Raw genomic sequence first — 27,578 nt, forward strand, 5'->3', positions numbered from 1 at the left:
AAACAAATTCTGATATTTCACTAACACTTTTTTTCGTGCCTCAACCTTTTCAGTTTCCATTCTGGTTATATATCCTCTATAACCATAATAGTCCATATTAATTTGTGCTTTCCTAGATTGAGAGAAAAAACGAACTTTCAGAAAAGGAAACAAGATAGTTGATCCCTGAAATTCTGAACTTTCTATATACATTGACATGATATTCTGCTTATAGTTGATAATAGCACATCATTGGAAATTTCACTCGTATTATAATATAATGCATAACTCTGTATGCCTGGTTCATGCTATTCCTCTTCTTCAGATTGTGCAACCCGTGGTATTGGTTCTTCTTGGTGCTTCGTGGGCTATAATGGATGTGTTAATTAGGTGGTAAGCTCTTCGTCTGCATGCCAATGTCATGGGAACCCTCTCTCTTTCAAAAGTTTCCTTTCAAATAAGTTGAACATCTTATATTTGTGAATGGAGGGAGTACTTTATAATCTGATCATAATAGTTCGAATTTCAGTAGTACGGAACTCCAGATGTGAACTCTCAGGCATGTATATTAGAATTCCCTGGAGTTCTCAATCTAGAAGACTCAGGTTAAATCATGGACCAGGTACACTGGCCAAGCCTCGATCTTCAGGTACACTACATGTTTGGGATGGTAGGATGGAAAGAGTTCTAAGGTGGTAGATGAAAATGGACGCTACTGCTTGAGATGTCAGCGGCGCTAACGTATGCTCGAGGTGAAACGGAGGCTCCTCGGCCGACGTGTCCTGCTTACCGCGCTCAACGACGGAGGTACACGTGACGTGGATGAGTGCGAATAGGGAACCACTTGTTTCTTGTGCCATGCGATAAAACCATAAAAACCTAAGAATAAGAGTTAGTACTAATTCTTATCTTATATTTCTTATATAAACACTACACAACAACACAAAACTTCCCCCTTTCCAAAGTCAAAACCCTAACTTTCCCCCAATCTGCCTGGTCACTTTCTTCCGCCACACCACTGTCACTCCCCTCCCCTCCCCACCACCACCACCAATAGCATCGCGAAGGGCCTTCATCGAGAATTACAACCCGCCCCGAACCCTCCTCCTCCTAAATTCTGCAATGGCAGCATCGCATGCTTCAATAGTGAGGGTGCCATTGAGGTGCACACAAGAGACGACGGAGGCCACGACCGCGTTCGAGATTGCCAGCTACAACCTGCTCAAGGGCCTTGGTAGAGGCGAATTGCACTCTTCTCCTCCATTCTCTATCGGCGGCTACGAATGGTGCATCCTGTACTACCCCGACGGTTTTTGAGACGAGGGAGCCAATGTTACGCCTCTGTCTTCCTCGAGCTCCTGACCAAGAACGCTGCGGTGAGGGTGCTCTATAGGTTGTGGCCTCTGGATGTGGTTAGGGGGCAGCCGACTAAGGCGGTGTGCTAATTGACAAAAGTGTTCAACCCCAAAATCCCATCTTGGGGCTTTCCATAGTTCATGAAGACCACCGAGCTGGCGTACATGTGGAACAATTATCTCATGATAGAGTGCGAAGTCCGTGTTATCAAGGAAGCACTAGAGATCCATGTGCCGCCCTCTGAACTTTCGGATAATCTTGCAACATTTCTGGAGGGGAAGAAAGGAGCTGACATGACTTTCAAGGTTCAAGGGGATATATTTTCTTCTCATAAGATTTCGCTTGAGATGCAGTCGATGGTCTGTGACACCAAGTTCTACGGGCCTATGGCCATGGGGGACAACGAGTCACATGACATAACTATCGACGACATGCAAGCTGCTGTTTTCAAGGCATTTCTTCACTTCATCTACATGGATTCATTGGCTTCCATGGTTGATCTATATGATGATGACTAAAGAGAAATGGTTAAGCACTTATTTGTGGCTGTTGATAAGTATGCGACAGAACGGATGAAGGTGATATGTGAAGGCATGCTATAAAGGAGTCTTGATGTTGAGATTGTGGCAACAATATTGGCTATAGCTGAGCAGCTACATTGCAGCCACCTCAAAGATGCTTGCATTGAATTTATGCTTTCTTCAAATAGAATGAATGATGTGCATGCAAGCCAAGGGTATCTACATCTCAAAAGATCTTTTCCTGACATGATTATCGATGTGTTTGAGAGAATAGTTAAATGCCGCAAAATTTAGTATGCTAATCCAGCATGAGCTACTGCTTGTCCTTCAGTTCTGGAAGACCCTTGGCATGTTGGTTTGGAGAAGGTTATGAAGTGGTGCTAAATTTAGTACGGCCATCACCCGTTGGCTTCTATGGAGTTATTTTTGATACACTAGTAAGATGCTACGCCACAGAACCACATCAAAGTATGGAGACAAATATAGTCCATCCTTGCTAGGTTGTAGGGAGAAGGCAGATAGAGATAGAACATGGAGCACAAACATGTGAGATTGTTGGAGAAGCGTCGATGGGGTCCTGTGAAACAATACGAGCAAGAGGGAAAACAGTGTGAAGACAAGCAGGTTTTGTCGACAAGGCAATTATAGCGAAATGACTAAAATGCACCATTGGTCTATGAACTTGTTCCAAATATGCACAATAGTTGTGTAGCTCATGGGATGTTTTCAACTGGTTAAATATGAGTGAATATGTCACAATCATACCCGACTAGTCACCATATATGAGGAATCTTACTCAAGGCTTTGTGTGTGCAAAAATAACCCTCATGATTTTTTTTGAGGTGTTTCTATGCCAAGCAATCTCTCTCTCACTCCCTCTCTCTCTCTCTCATCTCCCTATCAGCCGAGACTTGGGCCAGATTTTTCCGACATGCCCGAGGCCAGATGGCTAGGCAGAGCACGACCGACGGTTTGTTTGCGGAGCTAGTGATACGTCTCCAACGCATATATAACTTATGAAGTATTCATGCTATTATATTATCATTCTTGGATGTATTACAATCATTTTATAGCAACTTTATATCATTTTTTGGACTAACCTATTGGCATAGTGCCTAGTGCTAGTTATTGTTTTTTACATCACAGAAAATCAATACCAAACGGAGTCCAAATGCAGCGAAAGTTTTTGGAGAGTTTTTGGACCAGAAGACTACCAGTGGGCCAAAGAAGTACCAGAGGGGTGCCCCGAGGGGGGCACAACCCACCTGGGCGCGCCTAGGGGCCCAAGCGTGCCCTGGTGGGTTGTGCCCACCTCGGTGGCCTCCCGCACCGCCTCTTCGCTCTATAAATTCCCAAATATTCCAAAAACCCTAGGGGAGACCCTAGATCAGAAGTTCCGCCGCCGCAAGCCTCTATAGCCACGGAAAACCAATATAGACCCTGTTCGTGCACTCCGTCGGAGGGGGAAATCATCACCAGTGGCCATCTTCATCATCCCGACGGCCATCATGATGAGGAGGGAGTAGTCCACCCTCGGGGCTGAGGGTTTGTACCACTAGTTATGTGTTTAATCTCTCTCTCTCTCTCTCTCTCTCTCTCTCTCTCTCTCTTTCTCTCTCTCTCTCTCGTGTTCTTGAGAGGTCACGATCTTGATGTATCGCGGGTTTTGTTAATATAGTTGGATCATATGGTGTTTTCCTCTCTCTATCTTGTTGTGAATTGAGTTTTCCCTTTGAGATTTCGTTCTTATCGGATTGAATACTTTTATGGATTTGAGAATAATTGATGTATGCCTTGCTATGAATACCTGTGGTGACAATGGCATATTATATTGATTCACTTTATATGTGTTTTCACACTCAACTCACGGATTCCCAAGGTGACATTGGGGGTAATCTATGCATAGGGGTCGATGCACGTTCTCGTCTTTGTTTCTTCAGTAGAAATCTTGGGGCACTCTTTGAGGTTCTTTGTGTTGGATTGAGTATTATGAATCTGAAATTGTTTGATGCATATCATATAATCAACTCACGGATACTCGCAGTGACATTGTTGTATCTAGGTGACACTAGAGTTGGTTGATGTGTATCATATGATGTTATTTTAGTACGAACTCTTGGTTAGATCGATCGGAAAGAATAGTTTGGGGTTATTTTAGTACGAACTCTAGGAGATTGATCGAAAAGAATAGCTTTGAGGTGGTTTCGTACCCTACAAACAATTTCTTCTTATGTTCTCCACTAAATAGGAACTTTGGAGTGATTCTTCATCACACGTTGAGGGATGGTTATATGATCTAATTATCATCGTTGAGAGATTTCACTAGTGAAAGTATGAACCCTAGGCCTCATTTTCAAGCATTGGAATACCGTTTGTGCTCCGTTTTATCAATTGCTACCTTGCTGTTTTTTATTGTTCCTATTACAAAAATAAATATCTACTATCATTACTACGCTTGTATCACCATCTCTTCGCCGAACTAGTGCACCTATACAAATTGCCATTGTATTTGGTGTGTCGGGGACACAAGAGACTTTTTGTTATTTGGTTGCAGGGTTGTTTGAGAGAGATCATCTTCATCCTACGCCTCCCACGGATTGATAAACCTTAGATCATCCACCTGAGGGAAAATTGCTACTGTCATACAAACCTCTGCTCTTGGAGGCCCAACACAAGTCTACAAGAATAAGTTGTGTAGTAGACATCATTTAGCATGACCTAATGTCCTGCACCGGATTGGTCCAGATAATATAGACGATGGACCACACAGCCTAGTGCATCACAGACGGCTTGTTTATGGCTTGTGCGCAAAATTAGTGGCATAATCCCATCACAGATGCAATGCCTTGCTTGTTGTGGGGCATAAGCAACGCTCACCTACATGGATTGATGAAATGGGTTGGCCCAACAATGTGGTATCTAATAGTTTTGGGGCGCTTTTAAGGAGAAGTTGGACAAACCATCCATCTGGTTTTGGGAAGGTTCCTGGCAGCTTTCCTTCTACTTCTTTTTTGTATTTCTCTCTATCTGTTTTTATCGATTTTCGTTTTGTTTTTCTTGTTTTCCTGTTTGTTTTTTCTATTTTTAAATACATGTCGACTTTTGTTGAATACACATTGATCATTTTTTGTATACATGTTGAAAAAAAATTAGATACATATTAAATTTTTTTCGAATACACATTGAACACTTATCTGAATACATGTTGCACAATTGTCAAAGACAGATGGAACATTTTTTTTAACATGCTTCCAACATTTTAATAAAATGTCATGAACACTTTTTAAAACATGCGTAATTTTTTGAAGTGCTACAAACATTTTTAAAGGAAAAAGGATTCTTTTATATGTTAATGACATTTTTTAAAATTGCCAAACAAAATTTGATATTTCACTAACACTTTTTTCCGTGCTTCAAGCTTTTTAGTTTCCATCCTGGTTACCTATCCTCTATAACCATAATAGTCCATATTAATTTGTACTTTCCTAGATTGAAAAAAAATGAACTTTCTGAAAAGGAAACAAGATAGTTGATCCCTGAAATTCTAAACTTTCTATATATACATTGACATGATATTCTGCTTATAGTTGATAATAGCATATCATTGGAAATTTCACCCGTATTATAATATTATGCATATCTTGTTATGCCTGGTTCATGATATTCCTCTTTTCCAGATTGTGCAACCCGTGGTATTGGTTCTTCTTTTGCTTCCTGGGCTATAATCGATGTGTTAATTAGGTGGTAAGTTCTTTGTCTGCATGCCAATGTCATGGGAACCCTCTCTCTTTCAAAAGTTTCCTTTCAAATCAACTGAACATCTTATATTTGTGAATGGAGGGAGTACTTTACAATATGATCATAATAGTTCGAATTTCAGTAGTATTGAACTGCAGATGTGAACTCTCAGGCATGTATATTAGAATTCCCTGGAGTTCTCAATATAGAAGACTCAGGTTAAATCGTGGACCAGGTACACTGGCCAATCCTCGATCTTCAGGTACACTACATTTTTGGGATGGTAGGATGGAAAGGGTGCTAAAGTGGTAGATGAAAATGGATGGCATTGCTTGAGATGTCGGAGGCTCTAACATATGCTCGAGGTGAGACAAAGGCTCCTCCGGCGACGTGTCCTGCTTACCGCACTCAACGCTGGAGGTACACAGTGACGTGGTTGTGTGCGAACATGGAACCACTTTTTTCTTGTGCCATCCAATAAAACTGTAAAACCTAAGCATAAGAGTTATTACTAATTCTTATCTTATATTTCTTATATAAACACTACACGACAACACAAAACTCCCCTTTCCAAAGTCAAAACCCTAACCTTCCCCAATCCGCCTGGTCACTTTCTTCCGCCGCGTCACCGCTACCCCCTCCCCTTCCCACCACCACCACCAATAGCGTCGCCAAGGGCCTACATCGAGAGTTACAACCCGCCCGACCCCCCTCCTCCCAACTTCTGCAATGGCAGCATCACATGCTTCAATAGTGAGGGTGCCATTGAGGCACACACAAGAGACAACGGAGGCCACGGCCGCGTTCGAGATTGCCGGCTACAACCTGCTCAAGGGCCTTGGTAGATGCGAATTGCGCTCTTCCCCGCCATTCTCTATCGACAGTTATGAATGGTGCATCCTGTACTACCCCATCAGTTTTGGTCATGAGGGAGCCAAGGTTACGTCTTTGCCTTCCTCAAGCTCCAGATGAAGAATGCCGTGCTGAGGGCGTACTACAAGTTGTGGCCTCTGGATGCGGTTAGGGGGATGCCGATTAAGGCGGTGTGCCAAGTGACAAAAGCGCTCAACCCCAAAAGCCCATCTTGGGGCTTTCCAAAGTTCATGAAGACCACCGAGATGGCGTATGTTTGGAACAATTGTCTAGGGATGGAGTGCGAAGTCCGTGTTATCAAGGAAGCTGTAGAGATCTATGTGCCGCCCTCTGAACTTTCGGATAATCTTGCAACATCGCTAGAGGAGAAGAAGGGAGCAGACGTCACTTTCAATGTTCAAGGGGATATATTTGCTTCTAATAAGATTTTGCTTGAGATGCGGTCGGCGGTCTTCGACGCCAAGTTCTACGGGCCTATGGCTATGGGGGATAACGAGTCACAGGACATAACTATTGACGACATGCAACCTGCTGTTTTCAAGGCATTTCTTCACTTCATCTACAGGTATTCATTGCCTTCCATGGTTGATCTAGATGATGATGACAAAAGAGAAATGGTTAAGCACTTACTTGTGGCTGCTGATAAGTATGCGATGGAAAGGATGAAAGTGATTTGTGAAGGCATGCTATATAGGAGTCTTGATGTTGAGCACAAACATGTGAGATTGTTTGCGAATTGCTGACGGGGTCCCGTGAAATGGTACAAGCAAGAGGGAAAACAATGGGAAGGCAACGAGGATTTGTCGACGAGGCAATGATAACGAAATGATTAAAATGCACCATTTGTCTATAAACTTATTTCAAATATGTGCAATAGTTGTGTAGCTAATGGGATGATTTCAACTGGTTAAATATGAGTGAACATGTAACGATCACACCGACTGGTCACCGTATGCGGTGTATCTTGCTCAAGGCTTTTTGTGTGCAAAAATAACGCTCATGATTTTCTTTTAGGTGTTTCTATGCCAAGCAATAGCACTCTCTCTTGCTCTCAGTTGAGACTTGGGCCGTGTTTTTCTCACATGCCCGAGGCCAGATGGCTAGGGAGAGCACGACCGACGGTTTGCGTGCGGAGCTAGCATGGCCCAATGTCCTGCGCCGGGTTGGGCCAGATAATATAGACATTGGACCACACAGCCTAGTGCATCACGAGCGGCTTGTTATGGCATGTGCGCAACATTAGTGGCATAATTCCATGAGGCCTCCTATGTGCCGCATTTTGCGGCCAATAGGTCGCGCGACGCACAGGGGTCGTGCAAACTGGGCCAGAACCGTGTGCTGTAGCGTGGATTCGAACCCACCACCTTCAATAGTAGCACGCGATGCTCTAGCCATTGCACCAGGCTAGCTGCCGTGATAGAATAGCAGCGGGAATTTAAACACACTGTTACCGCGGCGAAAAATAAAAACCAATTCAGCCAATTCCATAAATTAAAACCAATTCAGCCGATTACAGATTTTCCAAACTGCAGTATTTTTTGGAATATGTGAAACATTTTCGGAAACAGGAACATTTTTTTGAATTAGTGACAAAAACTAAACAGGCGGACAATTTTTTGAATTTGTGAACAAATATTGAAACATGAACACTTTTTGAATATGTGAACAAATTTTGAATTTCCCACAGATTTTTCGAAAACATGAACATTTTTGGAATTTGTGAACAGTTTTTAAAGCACGATTTTTTTTTAATTCTTGAGAACAAATTTGGAAGCGCGGGCAATTTTTTTAAAGCATGAACATTTATTGAAAATCTCGATAACAAATTTTAAAACGGAGAACAATTTTCAAAATCCCAAACAAATTTAGAAGCGCTGACAATTTTTTAAATGACGAACATTTTTTGAATCTTGAGAACAAATTTTTATAAATTCCGAACAAATTTGGAAGTGCGAACATTTTTCAAATATGTGAACTAAAATTGGAATCCGGTAAATTTTCTGAATTTCGAAAGTTTTGAACCTTTTTGTCTAACAATAAGTATTTCTGAATTTTGAGAACATTTTTTCAAAAACTGAACTTTTTTTGGAAACATGATTTTTTTAAAAAAATTTGATTTGAAAACACGAACAATTTTTGAATTTGCAAGCAATATTTGAAACATGAAATATGTTTTGAACAAGTTTTGAAAATGGGAACATATTTCTTAAAACCGAACATATTTTAGTTTGTTAACACAATTTAAAAAGACAAACACTTTTTCAAAATAAGCGATCAATTTTCGAAATTCTAAACTTTTACGAAATTTCTGAACAAAAATTTGGAAATGGGAACAGTTTCTAAAAGAATGAACATAATCTCAAAATTTCACTTTTTAAAAAAATTCTGAAACATTTGTTGAAAATTGAAAAAAAAATCAAAAAAAAAATAGCTAGAAAAAGAAAAAAGAAGAAAAGAGAAAGAGAAAAAAATGAAAATAAAATATAAAAACGAATAAATAAATAAAAAGAAAACCGGTTCAGGAACCTTCTAGAAGGTTCTCAAAATCGGAAAAACAGGCTAGGAACAATCATAGAAGGTTCCCAAAACCGAGACATGCGAACGCTTAAAACAGGCCGGCCCACCCGCCTTCGCTCGCTGTGCGGAACCCCGACATTTTGCCGCAGAGAGAGGCAAATAGGGTTTTCCTAATTCCATCGCAAATGCAATGCCTCGCTTGTTGTGGGACATAAGCAGCGCTCACCTACAGGGATCGATGAAATGGGCTGGCCCAACAATGTGGTATCTAATAGTTTTGAGAAGCTTTGAAGGAGAAGTTGGAGGAACCTTCCATCCGGTTTTGGGAATGTTCCTGGCAGCTTTTCATCTACTTCTCTCGTATTTCTCTGTATCATTTTTCATAGATTTTCATTTTCATTTTCTATTTGTTCTGTTTGTTGTTTCTATTTTTAAATACATGTCGACTTTTGTCGAATACATGTTGAACATTATTTGTATAGATGTTGAAAAAGAATTAGATACGCATTGAACTTTTTCTGAATATACATTGAACACTTAGCTGAATACATGTTGAACATTTGTCAAATGCATACTGATTATTTTTTAACACTCGTACAACATTTTTTTAAATGTCATGAACATTTTTTAAGACATGCTTAATTTTTTAAGTTTTACAGACATTTTCTAATGGAAACAATTATTTTTTATACGTTAAAGACGTTTTAAAAAATTGCCAAAACAATTTTTGATATTTCACTAACATTGAAAAATCGATGAACATATTTGTAAACGTGTGTAAGTTTTTTTAATGTCATGGGATTTTTTTGAATTGTATGGAAATTTTTTCAAATTACACGAACAATTTTTAAGATTTTTAAAGAATGCTTGAAAAAGTGTGATGTATATATTTTGAAACAAGTGAACATTTTGTAAATGTCAGAAACATTTTATTGAATTGTCAAACTTTTTTAAAAAACTGCTAGTATGTAATTTTACATTCCATGAATATTTTTGTAACGTGCATTGAACTCTTTTTTTATTAAAAATGATAGAGGAAAAACAAAAGCAAAAATGTAAGGGGAAAGGGTAGAGAAAAAAAAGACATTCTATCTGTTGCTCGTACGAGAAAATAGCTCAAGCGCTCGGTTCATTTTCTAGCATCGATGCCGTAGGTAGCGCCAGGATTGGAAGGCCCAACTGCCCCATCGACCGGGAATTTGATCCTGGCGCCTACGCTAGCGCCCAATGTTGTAGATGCCCCAAGGGCACATGCAACCTGGGCACCATCGGCGGGCGCTAGGGTTCAAATCCCAGCCGTTTCGCTAGATTCCCATCGAGAATGGGATTTCTGCTGGCCCGACGCCTAGTCTATCGTCAGGCAATCCAAGTCTTTCGTGTGTTTGTTTTATTAGTTATAGGTATAATCCATCCACATAATAACCCCCCTAAAATAAAAGGTATCCACAGAATCCTACCAGCGTTGGATACAGAGACTCTTACACAGACGCTTATCACAAAATCCAATTTTTTTTGGTCGAGCGTCTATGGAAGCGTCTCCCTATTGGAGATGCCCTACGGATCGATACGAACGTGGCATCTCAATGTCTGCGTATTTTGGGTTTACGACGTAGTGATGGTACTGTGTGTAACGGGGAAGAGGAAGACAAAGAAGAGATTAAGTCCTTCTATCGTGCTTTGTTCCATTCCCAGGGTTTTAACGATATAGAAGCATTGTTGCAATTTATACCGGCTAAGGTTCCTCCAGAAATGAATGAGGATATAGATAAACCATACACTTTGGAGGAAGTTCGCGCGGCTCTTTTTCAAATGGCACCGTCCAAGGCCCCGGGAGTGGACGGTTTTACGGCATGTTTCTTTTAGCGTCATTGGAGCTTGACCAAGGAGGACCTGGTGCCTGCTATACTGGATTTTTTGCATGGGGGTGATCTACCCCGGGATTCAATGACATATCTATCACGCTTATCCCCAAGGTGAGGCACCCACAACAAATATCTCAGTACCGCCCAATCGCTCTTTGCCATGTCCCATACAATATAGCTTCCAAAATGGTGACAAATAGGCTGAAGGTGTGGATTAATCGTGATAGTGGGAGAAGAACAAAGTGCTTTTGTACCCGGATGTATCATTACTGATAACGTTCTAGTGGCTTTTGAAAGTGTGCACACAATGAGAAGAAGAAAGAAGGGCAAAAATTACTCATGTGCGGTAAAGCTAGATATGATGAAAGCTTACGATCGCGTGGATGTCATTACTTGGAGGCAGTGATGCAGCGACTTGGTTTTAGCAACAGTTTAGTTCAGTTGATCATGAAGTGTGTGACTTCGGTCAGACTGTCGGTGAGGGTGAATGGGGAGTTCCTTTCGTTTTTTCACCCTTCAAGGGGACTAAGGCAGGGGGATCTGGCGTCACCCTTTATTTTTTTGTTATGTTCTGAAGGACTAACCTCTCAGTTGAACAATTATGGCTCATATATTGATAGGGGTGTGAGGGCCTCGGCGAGATCACCTTGGATCAACCATCTCCTCTTTGCCGACGATTGCCTCATCTTTATTAGTGCTAAGGGAGAAAGTGCGGACTGGCTCAATGAGATCCTGAATATTTATGCTATGTGCCTAGGGCAAAGTGTCAACAAGGAAAAAAGTGCAGTTTATTTTACCCCTAATACTCCGGCGGAGAAGAGGCAACAGATGAAACAACGCCTCGGTATCTTTGTTGAAGCCTTCAGCGACAGGTACCTTGGCCAACCGACAGCCGTTGGCAGGATCACTAGCGGCACGTTCGAGCACATCTGTGAGCGGGCGAGGAGTAAGATGATGGGATATTCAGAGAGAGATCTGGCGTGTGCGGGACGAGAAATACTGCTGAAATCTGTCATTCAAGCGATACCAACAAAAAAGGTATGCAAGAAAATCACGTCTTGCATGGCCAGGTATTTCTAGAACAGTAAAATCGATAGGCGTTCGATGCATTGGCTTTCTTGGAAGAAATTAGCCACCCCGAAAGAAGCAGGGGGGATGGGGTTTCGGGATCTCAAGGCTTTTAACCTTGCTCTGTTGGGAAAGCATGGCTGGAGGTTTCTGTTACACCCTGAGAGTTTGTGCTCTCGAGTTATGAAGACTAGATACTTCCCAGATTCAGACTTAATGGTTGCCACAATCCCGAACACGACATCACCTATCTGGAGAGCGATTGTTGCCTGCCGCAATGCCTTGAAGCTTGGTTTGATCAAGAGGGTGGGAGATGGTTCCACGATCTCCATCTGGGAGGACAAGTGGATCCTTGATTCTATTTCGATGGCTCCAATGGCCAAACCAGACAACACACCTCTTGCTTTTGTGAACGAGTTGATTGATCAGGTGAACTGGACATGGCGTCATGATCTAGTTCGTGCAACCTTCTTGGCACCGGATGCCCAAGCGATCTTAAACATCCCGCTGCGCAATGGTGGAGGACAGGATTTTCAGGTGTGGGCCTTCGAATCCACGGGAATCTATACTGTCAAATCAGCATACCGCACTCTTGTGACTCATAAAGAGCGATTAGCTCGAGAGGAAGGGGCGGATATGGGCACCTCACAGACCGAAAGACAACTATGGAACTCCTTATGGAAACTAAAGGTTATACCTAAAGTGCGAGTTTTCTGGTGGCGGGTGCTGAACAAAATCCAGCCAGTCGAAGAGGCTCTCAAGCGAAGGCATATCAAAGAACTGGATCGATGCAATGTATGTCGTGCAATGGGAGAAGATCCAATGCATGCATTGATACACTGTACACATGCAAAGCGATTCTGGGATGAAGCAGAAGCGCTATTTGAGTTTCATCTACCACGGCTGCACCCTGACACTTGGTCCAGGGATATCATATGTGATAGCAGGTTTGCGGAGGATGAAAGGGCAAAGATTATAACAGTCATGTGGGCCATCTGGCATTCCCGCAACAGATGGGTTCATGATCATGAGGAACTTGATCCTGGCAATGCAGGGAAAAAGATCAGAGAAGATCTTGCACTGTTGGAGCTACCCAGGAAGCAAGCTTCAATACTACCAGGCTATGGATGGCGGCCACCTGACGATGATATAATCAAGATCAATTGTGATGGAGCCATCTATATTCTCTCTGGTAAAGGGGGAGCTGGCGGAGTGGCGCGCTCGGCCACTTGTCTGCTGGGTACGTGGTGCAAGCCACATGATGGGGTGACAGACCCATTGATCATGGAGGCACTATAGCCCTCTGGGAAGGAGTCATTTTCGCCAGTCTGCGAAGTCCCAAGCGTGTCACGTTGGAGACTAATTGTTTGGCTTTGGTGAATTTGTGGAATTCTCGCCATGCGGAACGTTCTGCTGTGGCACCGATACTTGATGAAATTGGAGAGCTCTCTTTAGACTTTGATTCTTTTGTAATTCAACATGTATTAAGGACAGCCAATTTGCAGGGCCCACTTGTGTGCAAAACGTGCTTGCACACTCTTGGTGACTGACAGTTGCCTGGACTCGACTCCCTCGTTCTTGGTTAGCAGCATGTTGGCAGACTGCCCCAAGAACGCTTTTGTTGAATAAAAGCTCTCAGATATTTTCCTAACCCCCCCCCAAAAAAAAAGATATTTCCCTAAAAAAAAGAAAAACGTCTGCGTATACGATATTTCGGTGTCTGATCTCGTTTTACCGGTTTCATGTGCATTGTCGTACAATCGTACATTAATCGGACAAATCCCGTCGTAAGCATAGCAGCGCTCACGAGGTATAGGCGTACAATACCTCCCTGCAAACCTCCCGTCCCTGGCTCCGAGCACACTAACGAGCAATCGAGCATGGCATACAGGCAAAATTAACTGGTGATAATCAAACATACTGTCTCCAATTCCTACCCCGAAGAAAATCAGATACCCCTAAAAAGAATCAGATCGACACAACCATACATGCATCACGCATGGAGAGATGACAACGCTCCTTCCACCGCCGCTCAGCGCTCCTCTAGTTCATCACCTGACCGGCTGAACCAGACGCAGCTTTCTCCCAACTCGGCCGCGACAGAACTAATGTGCTCACATAAATGCTTTACCTTTTCACATTTTTTCCTCATCACATTAATGAAAGGAAGATGCAGAAAAGTACAAAGTGAAAATTATAACATTATATCCTATAAAAGCTAGCATCCTCTAGTTTTGGTAAAATTCAAACATAATAGGAACGCCAAGTTGTCGATGAATTCAACACTTTGCATCTATATAGACATGGCTATCACATGAAATGTGTACAAAGTAAACCTTCATATTTTTAAACCATCCGTCTATGATATATTGTGATCATGGTAAAGAAAAAACTTACCAAGACTGCATTTGATCAAACTGAGAGCGGATAATCCATTAGTAAACTAGCCATATGAATGCCTCTACATGAAAAAAGTGAATTTCTTTTCTGCAAGGGAAAACACATTTTATGGAAAAAAATGCAAAACCTTAATTAATAACTAAAACAAAGGAACTATTAAAATTCCAGACAAACTATGGACAAAAATAAGATGAGCACTCATCTCGTGGAATCCTCTATAACACTTAGCTCCCTAATTTTAAAGAGCCCACAATCAATTGATGTCTTGAATTAGAATTGGGTCGCCTGATTTTGACCTGGTCAACAATTTCTCAAATCTCTCTCATTCGATTCATTTATACCATACACTTTGCTTCCTAATTTTTAATGCCTCACAATTAATTGGGGTATTCATTTTAAAACTGGGTCATCTGATTTTGACCATGTCAACAATTTCTTAATCTCTCCCATTTAATATTTTAATTCACTATATTTCCTAATTTTGAAGCTCGTTCATTTTCATTCTATTGAGGTATTCAATTTTGGATTTGGTTTATGATTTTGACCAAACCAACGATTTTTCAAATCAGTCTGCAGCAACCAACCTATAAAAGCATATCAATCCAGGGCACCCTCCCACCAACTAGAAAAAGGAAACGTCACCATGTGATATTGTCACACCAATATAGTACATGCAAGCACCGACACAGAAATTTCCCCACATCAACATATGTTGGTTAGCAGATAACATATAATCACACCACGAAAGGTCAATCAAATCATCATCTTATAAATAAAAATAAAACACACTATCAGCTCCCACACCTACGAAATTAAATATTCCATCATTTTCAAACTATAAGTGGTATTAGTTTTTTAGAAAGTCAAATTTCTTTAACTTTGACCAAGTTCGGAGACAAAATATTGACATCCACAATATTAAACAAAATATGTATGGAAATTCGTTTCATGATGAATCTAAAAATACCAATTTGATATTATGGATTTTGATATATTTCTCTACAAATTTGATCAAACTTAAAAGGATTGACTTTAAAAAAAAGTAATACACCTTTTATTTTGAAACAGTGTTTTTTAAGAAACCTAACAACACCAACGGCGCTGCAAAGCGTGCCCAACACTTATAGTAATGGATGATATCTAGATGAACTTATCTATGTCAAGCCCTAGCATACTAAACCATATGACTGTTCTTAAGAAGGTGAAACAATATCAATTTTTGTATCCTCTATTTCAAAAGGGGATGCAGTAGAGATTAGTTTTCTTGTAAAAGATACATAGATGGTATTAACATAGCTGCACACAAGAGGAGCAATGTACAAATTTAGTACCGATCCAAGCAAAGCACAAAGAACAAATTTGTTACCATTGGCAAACTAAGAAGGAGAACAAACAGAGCACTTGTCTTCCTGCCGAAGTGGATACTCTACATGAAAGGTCATGGGTGTCTGGTCAGTCTATTGTTAGATCTGAGTAGATATATCACCAAGGAAGCTCCACGTACTGACATAGATCTCCAGTAAGCGCCACAAAACAGAAATATGTCCATGGTTACATTGACATGCTTGCTAAGGTTGAGTGTCGAAAAAACGTAGAATAAAATTACCTCATGACAACATTCTGCTTATCCATTCATGATTCTATGTTGCCCGCGACATATGTATTGGTTTTAAATTCTCATATGCTTGACTCGAGGTTCAAAATGATACCCTAGACCAAGACAATCACACCGAGCCATCAGACCAAACTACTCTTGATTCCGGATCACCACTGCTAGCTATGAAAGAGCTCAAATCGATGTTCTCACAAGGACTCTTTTCGAATCTAAAGAAGAGAGGTAGTTTATTATTAACTTTTATCATGTTTTTTTGGCAAGATACATTCCGTCGTCGTCCTTGTAACTCCGAACCACTAATCACCAAAGCACAATCCTTTCTAAATTGAGTAATATCATAACACAAAATACATGTGGCTCACCATACACAGAGATATTCTTAACTAAAATCAGTAGACCTGAATTTGTACCTGATCATAGAGCAATCTTTTTGTCTATCATTCATTGTCTACAAAAAAAAACCTATTATCTGGCATTATGGTGATCTTGCGGGAATCGCTGGATATCCAACACAATGGAAGGCAAGAAGGAAGAGACAGTGCGAGGCATAATATATGATGGAGAATGGGAGATTGTGGTAACGCAACGATAACGGAAATCGGTTACCAGTATTACAAGAGGCAGACAGTCCATCAATAACCAAGAGCAGACGGCAATTTCAACTTCAGGGACGGGAAGAGGGACGCGTGTTACAGCTTCAAGGTTATGGAGACGGACGCAGGAGGGAGACATCCGGCGATGGACGCCGACGACGCGTGCGGGCGACGCAGCCGCCATGGAAGAACACTGCATGAGACGGTATTAAAAAAAGGGTAAGGAGGAGACGCACCGTGAGGAGCTGCGTATGAAGAGTACAGGGGGAGTAGAGAGAACCGGCAGCAAAGCATACCAGCTGCAAAAGCTCGCCGCTGGACGGAGGACGACGGCGGCGCAGTGTGTGAGGAACAGAGGAGTAGTTTTTTTCTTAGAGGATAGGGATTGCGAGAAAAACTGGACGGCCTGGCCTGCTCGGGGACAGGGATATGTCTGCTTCGCACGAGTTGGACTGGACATGGGCCTTCTAATAGCCCGATTCCGCATGTCACTTATTCTGTGGAGCAGCAGCCCACGAAACGGTGTTTGTTTGCCGTGACTCGACCAAGCTTCCCTAAAAAAACATCTGGACGATCGGGCAAACCCTGTGCGTTCGTACGACTTAATCCGATGGCTGAGAGCTCCAAGTCATTGTGACGGCTGATAGATCGCGAGTCTTAATGTTTTTGTAATTTATTGGGTTTAATTTGAACTTCACCGACCTTTTTGGATTAACTAATGGGATCTCCGATGTCTGAATTGTTAAGTTTTTATGCTATCTCCTATGATCTACGTAGTGTGCTTGGGTTTGTATGAACGCAATATTAACCCTCGCTGTTGCATCGGTCAGGGCAGCCCGAGCGAGCTCCCTGAACGAATAAGTGACATGAATTTGTCACGAGATGAAGAAGGATCAATCCCCTGCCAGATTCCTATGCCACAATCATCTAACACCCTACGTAATGTAGCATCCGAGAAAAAACTTAACAATGCAAATTTGGGAGAGAGATTACCATTGCTCTCCTTCATCCTGCCTCCAAATTTGGAAAGGGGGAAGTTTTGCAAATTTATTTCTCGTGACATCTAATAAAACTGTAAAAACCTAAGAATAAGAGTTAGTACTAATTCTTATCTTATACTAGATCTTTGTGCGCCCATCTATTTTGGCTCTTGGTTGTTAGCAATATAAATCAACTTGTATACATTTGTCATGAAACATTTTGGCACTTAATTTGCGACGGAGAGAGTATACTGGATTTTGTCACACAATTTTGCAATTTAAGTGATATGCTTCCATCCACATTCATGCCATAAAGGTTTATGAAATATAAGTTCATATAGAATAAGAATCAAATCATATAACAATTGTTTTCATAGTTGCTTATCATGAAGCATTTGTCCAAGAGTAATATTAACAATGTACCATTTTAGGCGAACTTAGAATTTTGTCTTAGTTCCTTTGCTCATGGGAAGTTTAGATATTTCACAAGAATAAATGGATCACTACGCCTATAGAAATGAAGATACATAATTCACCATATCAGCATTGAATTGTCAAGTTATAGAAAGGGTTGCCAATACGTAGATAGCTATGCAAACCCTAATCTTTAAATAACACATGCTAGTACAATTTTGTTTTCCAAAAACAAAACCAATGTGCCCAATTGCTCATAATGTAGATGGAACCACATAGCCAAAGTACAAAGTTATTGCAAGAATGGAGAAAGCCCACACATTGGTACTACTGGAGTGAAAAATTTAATCCTTTTCCATGCCCAGCAGCCCTTGTCTTCCATCAAGTAGACTGGGCACCACAAATCATGAAGCTATCTAATTTCGGCAGTTAAACAAATCCGCAAATTCACCAAACCAAATACACATATAGCTCATGTTACATTGGTCGGAGTCAGGGACTCATATAACTCATGTGGATTGGACTGCCGTGGTGTCCATGCGAGCCATTCTCCGCCCGACCGTAGGCTCGGCCCCATGCGAGGCGCAGCGTGTCCGCCGGCAGGCAAGAGCTGCGCACGTGCGCCTGTGCAGACGATGTGTTACCACTTTTCTTCGCGGTCAACACATCACATCTAGCCGATCTGGGCCAAATCGATGACAAACATCCAAATTAGTTATCGGAGCAGCGGCCCAGTACCATCCAGCGCTCTGTGGTATCCGCAACAAAGCCCAAGCGAGAGCACGAGGGGCATCCTACGGACAGGAAAGCCGACAACAGCTCATCCGACGGTTAATATTGCTAATGGTCTAAGATGGCTGGAAAAGTGCTCAATTATAATGTCTCTATATACAACACAAAACGCCCCCTTCCAAATCAAAACCCTAACCTTCCCCCAATCCGCTCGGTCACTTTTTGAGGTCGCGCCGCCGCCGCCGCCGCCGCCACTCCCCTCCCATACCCTCCCACCAATAGCATCGCCGAGGGCCTTCATCGAGAGCCCCGCCCCGCCCCGCCCCGCCCCGACGCCCCTCCTGCTCCCGACTCCCTCAATGGATGCATCGCAGGGTTCAATAGTGAGGGTGCCGTCGAGGCGCACACAAGAGACGACGGAGGCCACGGTCGCGTTCGAGATTGCCGGCTACAGCCTGCTCAAGGGCCTCGATAGAGGTGAATTCCTCTATTCTCCACCATTCTTCACCAACGGTTACGAATGGTGCATCCTCTACTATCCCGACGGTTCCGGGGACGAGAGGAGCCAAGGTTTTGCCTCTGTCTTCCTCAAGCTCCTGACCAAGAACGCCCTGGTGAGGGCGTTCTACAAGTTGTGGCATCTAGATGCGGTTAGGGGGCACATCATTAAGCCGGTGTTCAGCAGCCAAGTGACAAATGTGTTCGGCCCTAAAAGCCCATCTTGGGGCTTTGAAAAGTTCATGAAGACCACCGAGCTGATGTATGTGCGGAATGATTGTCTCGTGATGGAGTGGGAAGTCCGTATTATCAAGGAAACACTAGAGATCAAAGTGCCGCCCTCTGAGCTTTCAGATAATCTTGCAACATTGCTAGAGGGGAAGAAAGGAGCAGACGTGACTTTCAAGGTTCAAGGGGAGATTTTTTTTGCTCATAAGATTTTGCTTGCGATGCGGTCAGCAGTCTTTGACGCCAAGTTCTATGGGCCTATGGCTATGGGGGAGAAAGAGTCACAGGACATAACTATCGACGACATGCAACCTCCTGTTTTCAAGGCATTTCTTCACTTCATCTACACGGATTCATTGCCTTCCATGGTTGATCTTGATGATAATGATAAAATAGAAATGGTTAAGCACTTACTTGTGGCTGCAGATAAGTATGCAATGGAAAGGATGAAGGTGATATGTGAAGGCATGCTATGCAAGAGTCTTGATGTCGAGACTGTGGCGACAATATTAGCTCTAGCTGAGCAGTATCATTGCAGCAATCTCAAAGATGCTTGCATTGAATTTATACTCTCTTCAAACAGAATGAATGATGTGCTCGCAAGCCAAGGGTATCTACATCTCAAAAGATCGTTTCCTCACATCATTGTTGATTTGTTTGAGAGGACAGTTAAGTCCCGCAAAATTTAGTATGTCAACCTGGTATGACCTACTGCTTGTCCTTCAGTTCTAGCAGATCATTATCATGTTGGTTTGGAGAAGAAAATGAAGTCGTGCTAAATCTAGCATTCCCATCATGGGTTGGCTTCTACCTAGTTACTTTTGATACATAGCGACCTGAGATGAGGCTGCCAAGTCTTTTAGTTTTCGGAGATCTTTTGGACAAAGTAGTTTGTTCTATAAATGTATGTCTCCAATGTATTGTTGGTCCATCTGATATAAATATATATGATTCTATGGTAGCTCACTAGTTACTCTTTTATCTGCTTACCTTGTTTGTTGGCTTTATGTGAAGAATGATAAAACTTTGAGTTCTTGGCGATCACATTTGAGATAATTCGTTTTACCTGTATGAAGAACTTCTATTTGAATGCTAACTGCTATATTTCATTAGAGACAGTTACAAATGGTTTCTTGACATGGTTGTCAGACCAAACAAAGATGGAATTAACAAATGAGATTTAATTTTTTATACAGGTAATTTTTTATGTGCAACTGGTTATTTTCTGAATTTTCATCATAGAGGGTACTAGCATAGCCCGCGCGGCGGCACACCGCGTCCGTCGATATCATGTGTTCATATGAATTGTGTTTACTACTTGCAGTTAGTGTTATTTATCTTGTATAGCAGGTTATTGTACGTAAAATTGTGGATACAGGAAAATAAGTAGGAAATAAGCTAATCTATTGGCACCATGCATGTTGCATGTTGCTAAACACGGGAATACATGTTCATACATCTTTAATAGTGATCATTTATTCTTGTCGTGGCACGACTCTACTACAGTAAGAAGAAAGAAATATAGAAAATTATTGCTAGATTTGATCATCCTAATGTGGGCGCCTGTAGGATTAGTGCTCATGATGAAGTGATAAAGAACTTTTGCGAACTGTTGCCTCTAGCCCACAGGCGGCTTGGCACCTATGTAGGTAATTATAGGATCTTCACAATGTGGGCAGTATCACATCAAAGAAGTCATTGCATATTTGGCTAGAATTCTTGTTTGCCTTGCAAATTCGTTACAGTGGGTGGTTAGCGGGTCATGCTGAGCTGCCATTGCTTTGTTGGTGCTTTCTCCTATGTTGTAAGCAGTTTCTATTTTGGCACTTCAAGTGCATATTAGTTATGGTCGTTGATGGTGATATTGTGGTTACCACAAATGTACTCCAGGGCCACTTGAGGAGCCTTTCTTCAACTTCACCCTATGTTTAAGCCTACTCTGTTGTAAATGTCATTAGGACCAATGAGTGCTCGAGGTCAAGAACATCGACACATGTACTGACGCCGATGGCGAGAAGACCGACGGGATGGAGATCAGCAGAGCCATGAGCTATCCACAGTTGGCTGCAGACGTGCCGACTTGGACCACAAGGAGGCCACTGTGCGCGGCCGCAGAAGGTCAAAACGGCGACCCATCGCGCTCACGATATCCAGTGGAGGGTGCCAAAGGAATGAGAGATCGACAAGCGATGGAGATCAGGGAGGACGTACGGTTGTGCCCGCAATCGTGACTGGAGAGACTCAAGCACGTATGTCAGTTATGACAATTTAAGGTAGAGGAAGGCACCTCCCCCCCCCCCCAGTGCACGCATGTCCATTGCAACAAAGAAAGGACACGTGTGACGTGGCTGGTGCTGACAGTAGGGAAGAGATCAGCGGCAAGGGAAGCAGGGGAAATCTGGGTGTGAAACTGAGTTCATTCAAGGTTAGGTCAAAGAGGGTACACAACTAGGTATACAGCTTCATAAGGACTCATCTTCGTGGGATCCAAGATGATAAATCACAGTTAAGTTGTACAATTTCTATATTTGGGTGATGGTACCGGAGATCGTTCATTTTGCTTCTATCATGTATACTTAAAATTGTGTATTCATAAAACTTTAGCTTATGTAGATGATGCATGGGTATTGTAGTAAACATGTTAAATATAAACTAAATTGTTGATTTAGTAACTCTATTTTGGTCCAACGATCTTCAACAAGGATAGACCGACTCTGATTTTTTTCTCCAGTTTCTTTGGGCAGTGCTTAAACCGGATTACGATAAGAGATCAATTGTTGAGGCTATATTGAACCACAAATTTATTATTGGGACAGTAGTATAGTCTCTTATTTATGCTTTTTAAGTAAATATCATGTCTACCTCTTATTAGAAATTTAGAAAACCTTAGGTTCTTTGCAAGCTTTCTTACCAAAAGAAGGCTCTTCAGAAGCTACTACATGTATAGGCTCAGATTATATGCATGTTCTCTTTAATTTTCAAGTGCTTATGAATCATCTGCGGAAGTACAGTAGCATGTAACCATGGAGGCATTGAACTAAATACGAATCCAAGCAGGAGTATCAGGAAGATAATATAGGTTTTGGTCTACCGAGAGGGTCATGTAATGCTTCATTGAAGTTCAGATTTACCTCCAAAACATTGTATGGACTCCTGCACATACTCGCTATTTTATTTCCTCACCTTCTGCAGTTTAATTACATGTGAGTTCTGTATTCTATTTAATAAGTTATTTGTGTTTTGGCTTGTTACGAATGATTTTAGATGACACATACATATTGGGCGTCATGGTGAGAATATGTACGTGTAATATAGAGACAGCCTAGGAGAAGCCGGCCAACCTGCCCGAGCTCGGGGTTATCTAGGGCATGGTCGACCTCCTGAAGGCCTTGATGGGCTCCACCGACCACCATTCAGGTACTATTCATCTCTTTAACCATGATCTAATCTCGTCTTGTATTGTAATGAATTTCTTGCTTCTGCTTTGACATTAAACATGTTTAAATGAATCTGAAGAATTTGATACTATATGTATGTTTATATATACCAAGGGCTCCGCCGACCTATGTTCAGGTACTATTCATCTCTTTAACCATGATCCAATCTCATGTCATATATGAGCGAGATACCTCTTAAGCTATGGGAATACATTGATCGTGTTGTAATGAATTTCTTGGTTTGATTTGACGTTAATTATGTCTAAACGAATCTGAAGAATTTGATACTATATGGAAGTTTATATATATTTTATTATTTTCAATATACAACAATTAGTTCCACTTGATCATACCATATATATGATGTTGCCAGGTTGAGAAATTTGACATGCTCCTATGTATGGCATGATGCATTTCAATTTATTTTAGTACACTGTGCCTGATTAGGCAGCATGACATAAATAAAACGCGAAGATAGCAGAACCAGTATTTTTTTTGCGGGGAAAAGAGATTAAATTAAACTGGGGTATGAGTACAATCAGCACAAATCGCCTCAGCGATCTTTGGAGGGTAGTTTCTAAGCCAAACGGCTGTTCTGCCTTGTACTCTACCTAATCTAGCCAGCTCGTGACTTGCCTTGTTAGCATCACAGCTGATTTGGACTACCTGAATATCTCTTTCCCTGATGAGCTCCTGAATCACACTAATCCTTGATGCGTAGATGGACGCATTAAGACTTCTCGCGTCCAATAGCTTTTAGCTTGATGGCCTCCTCACAATCTGATTCTAGGGTGAAGGCATCCGAAGTCCAGTGCAGCGCGAGGGCAAGGCCCTCCTCCATCGCTGAACGCTCCGAGTCGAGTGCATCATTGCCAACACGTATCTTCCGGCTTGCCGCGAAGATCACAGCTCCCGTGAAGTCGTGGAGAATCATACCTGCGCCTGCTGTTCCATCATTGCATATGCCCCATCAACATTCAGCTTCATCCTCCCTTCCTCAGGCGGCTGCCACTTCTTCCTGATTTTCTTTCGGCCATCTCTCATATGCTTGTCCTGGTTACTCACTGATATGTATGACACTGTTTCCTTTCCTTTCACTACGTCTGTTGTTGGATGTTGCTTTATATACATCAGCGTGTCCACATAACTACACAGAAATCTGCGGGAGCTCTCAGCTGGCGGAGCCGGCTTATTATGCGTAAGTTCATTGTGGACATGCCAAATCCTCCACAAAAGCATTAACAACAGCAAACGTTGGGTCTCAGTTTGTCTCGCTAGGATCTGCAGTAGCCATTCATGTCCATCCGGCCGCAACATGTCATCCCTCGGCAGGTCCCAAACTTCACGCATCACCTGCCAGAGCAGCCGCGCGTGGGTGCAATGGACTATCGCATGGAAAGTATCTTCATCTTCCCTCCCACAGATGCGTCATGTGTTGCATCATGTGTCATATGCCGTGTTTTCATGTTCACTTTTGTTGCCAGAATATTTGAGGCTATCTTCCATGCAAAGACGCCTACCTTTGGGAGTACTGGACACTGCCATATCAAGCGGCATCCAGGCCGCTCACCATCTGGTTGGCTGCTAGTAGCTCTAACCCCTTGTTGGTTCATTTGTAGCTGGAATGCGAAGCGATAGGCGCTGCGGACAGAGAAAATTCACAGTTTACCTGGCTGCTAGGCCAGAAAATCTTGTTCATTCCTCGGTGATGGTCTGATCTTTATTATATCTCCGCAACATCCATTGAAAGGAAATATTGGTTTAGCACTTGCATATTCCAATTGCCACTGGGTTCTAGAAAGTCAGCTACCCATCTCAATCTGCATCGTCGCTGCTGTGTTACAGGTCTCAGACTCCATGCTCTTGGTATCCAAGGTTGCTGGCTGCCAATTGTCAGGGACCCGGTTGCAATTTTTTGTTTTTATTGAGGACGGATTGGAAAAAGAATTATGTGTATGAAAGAAGGATGGGCAGTTTGAGAGAAAAGAATCGATAGAGCCCTTGGGCGAGCTATTTGAATGAACATCAATCCACATCAATCCAGTTAATTCCACTTGAGCCGGTCGTCGGCTCCCTGAGTCCGGGGAACAAAGATTGATGAAGGAAGAAAAAAAAAGGTCGGGTTTGCTTCACGAACGTGCGCCCGATGGATGGATGGATGGATGCATGCATTTGCATTGGCCTTCATCTTGCATGCTACTGCTATCCTTCGCCACCCTACTTTCTTGTGTTGGACCGACGCAGTGCCTCTACGGGTCCGTCTTTCGGTATCCTATCTTTCACCATAGACGGGCCTCGGTGCTGGACAACTGGTATGGCCTCCTACTCCTTGGGCACTGGACTAATGAATGCTACGTGTGCAACCCAGCTATAATACGATGTGCCCACCTACCATAGACGTCAGAGAAGGCGCCGTGGCCGTACCATAAAAGCATGTTCCTCGCCTTTGACCCTGCCGTGTCGCAGCACTACGAGGTGTTCCTCTTCCCCGGTGAAGAGATCAAACAGGACGATGTTAAAAGAAATGTGAACCGGCGGCCACGATTCGGACAGGATAAGATGTTCTCTATAAAGGTGTTCTCATCACTGACCAATGAGTGGGCGAGCCGAGAGTTTGTACCAGGACCTTGTGCACCTAAGCATCTCTACGACATGGTGATAGCGCCACACTTGTGCATGTGCAAACGTGGAGGTCGGCTGTGTACTAGAGTGGCTCGCTCTACGTGCACTATTGCCATAACATCCTTATGATCTTGCGCAACTCGGATCAGACATATGACATTGTTCAGATGCCGGGGAAATACTACATCGAGAAAAAAAGGTAGACGGTACGAGCTACCAAAGAGGTCTGTATTAGCGACCTATGAGAGGGGTATTCGCTATGTGGTGCTTAACAAGCATCAACTAGTCCAATCTAGGGTGGATGTTGTCGCACGAGGCCAGCCTGAGTCCATATGATCATAAAATCGAGAGCTCGTTTATAGAACCAAGGGTGCCATGGGAGGTGGTGGAAAACAACGAAGAAATGGTCAGCTTGTTTGAACCTCGTATTACTATATACAATGAGGATAGCCTGGCTGACACAACTGATGATGATGTTGGTGATGACGACAAGGATGAAGAAGAAGGCATCGACGAGGAGTATGTCCAGGGCGAAACAACTGATGATGTTGATGACAACGGAGATACACATGAGGATGAAGAAGTGAAAACCGTAGAGGGTTCTGAGTACTCTTGGAACTCGGACGAGGACAACTTCATTAAACCAGACCAAAGTCGGACCCAACTACAACAACCAGAGCGTGCAAATTGGAGAATAATGGGATTGTATCCATACAAGGATGTGCTCCTCCTTGGTCATGTTTGGTGCGGCCATGTTGTGGCATACCATCTTAACACGTTGAGAATGCAGTATTTGGGTAGGAGGATTCTTAGATACCCCCACCAACTGGGCCATGGAATCAACCGTGCATTTCCTTACAGCCCATGATACATCGATGCTCTCCCCATAAGCAAACCACCTCGTCCCGACGGTCCCCAGATTTATCCATAAAATGAAGAACAGGAGTGATAAGCGAGAGCACATGTATATTTTTTCATCCGCTCAAGCAATGCCTTTTAATCGAATCCATTGTCGGAAGAATTACTCTGTCACTGTGTGTTAATCAGTTGGGTGCATATAAGTTGCTTAATTTTGAGCATTGGAGTATGTTCTCTTTCGAGTCCTTGTCACCCATATGTATATTGGTTCACCATGCTTAATTGGAACCCACAAGTTTCTCCTAGGGATTTTTTTTCGGGAACCGGGCGAAGGACAATTTGTAACCACTATCGATTGATGATGCAATAGGATGGTGTCGAGATAGGTTTTGCTGGAACCGGCATAGTGTTTTCCTGGAACTCGCAAGAATTTTTTATGGTGGATGGATGAGACTTTTGTTGTGGTTGGCGTGATGGTGTGCTTTTTGCTGGATTCATTGATCTTTTTTGATGCAACTAGCATGTGTTTTTGCTACGCCTGGGAACCATAGGACATGTGTATAGGCCTAGTTCTATGTTTTGCCGGTTGTGGCTTTGAGTTCTCCATTTATTTACGAAAACACTAACGTCCACACGTGTGGGCGTCTGGAAACTCGCCCACACGCATGGATCCTTATCCAATCAATTCTGCACGAATCTTGGCGCGTTCTAGCAGTTTTTGTGTGTCACGTAGGGCTAAGCTGGTGTGTGGGCATTCATCCGGTCGCCAACATGTCCTTTTTCACCACACGGGGGGCTGGTGTGTGGCGTTTAGCAATTCACCCGCACACCAGTTTTCACGCACGCAGAGGGGGCTGGTGTGTGGGCGTTTATCACTTCACCCACAGGCCCGTCTCCTCGCCCACACCCAAAGCTGGCAGTTGCCATGTGTTTCTACAGGGTACATGGCAACTGCCCTAGCTTTGCTTGTAAGCAGATGTCAACTCTCTTTTACCCGAGTTGCCATGTGTTTTTTGTATGGTACATGGCAACTGTCCTAGCGTGCACGTAAGCAGATGACAACTCTTTCTTTTACATGGTAACTGCCCTAGCGTGCTTGTGAGCACATGGCAACTCTCTCTCTTTTACCCGAACAAATTTTTTTGCCATGCCTTTTTGTAGTGCTACATGGCAACTGCCTAGTGTTAGTGGGTGGCAAGGAAAATTTGTGACCACTATCGATCGATGATGCAATAGGATGGTGTCGCGATAGGTTTTGCTGCATAGTGTTTTAAGAATTTTTGCTGG

At 42.6% G+C, this 27,578-nt stretch overlaps 1 protein-coding gene and 2 pseudogenes across 1 annotated transcript; all 3 read left to right on the forward strand.

The window, feature by feature from the left end:
* The first annotated feature begins 1,101 nt into the window (after nucleotides 1-1,101).
* LOC123139744 (BTB/POZ and MATH domain-containing protein 1-like) lies at nucleotides 1,102-2,150 on the forward strand (annotated as a pseudogene).
* Nucleotides 2,151-6,323: 4,173 nt separating this feature from the next.
* On the forward strand, nucleotides 6,324-7,210 carry LOC123139746 (BTB/POZ and MATH domain-containing protein 1-like; annotated as a pseudogene).
* Nucleotides 7,211-18,981: 11,771 nt separating this feature from the next.
* On the forward strand, nucleotides 18,982-20,296 carry LOC123135133 (BTB/POZ and MATH domain-containing protein 1-like). The gene has a single exon (XM_044554234.1). It carries the CDS (start codon nucleotides 19,008-19,010, stop codon nucleotides 20,061-20,063), a length of 1,056 nt encoding a protein of 351 aa, XP_044410169.1. The 5' UTR covers nucleotides 18,982-19,007; the 3' UTR covers nucleotides 20,064-20,296.
* The last annotated feature ends 7,282 nt before the right edge of the window (nucleotides 20,297-27,578 follow it).

Source organism: Triticum aestivum, chromosome 6B (genome assembly GCF_018294505.1).
Source record: "Triticum aestivum cultivar Chinese Spring chromosome 6B, IWGSC CS RefSeq v2.1, whole genome shotgun sequence".
In the NCBI taxonomy this organism is placed as follows: domain Eukaryota; kingdom Viridiplantae; phylum Streptophyta; class Magnoliopsida; order Poales; family Poaceae; genus Triticum; species Triticum aestivum.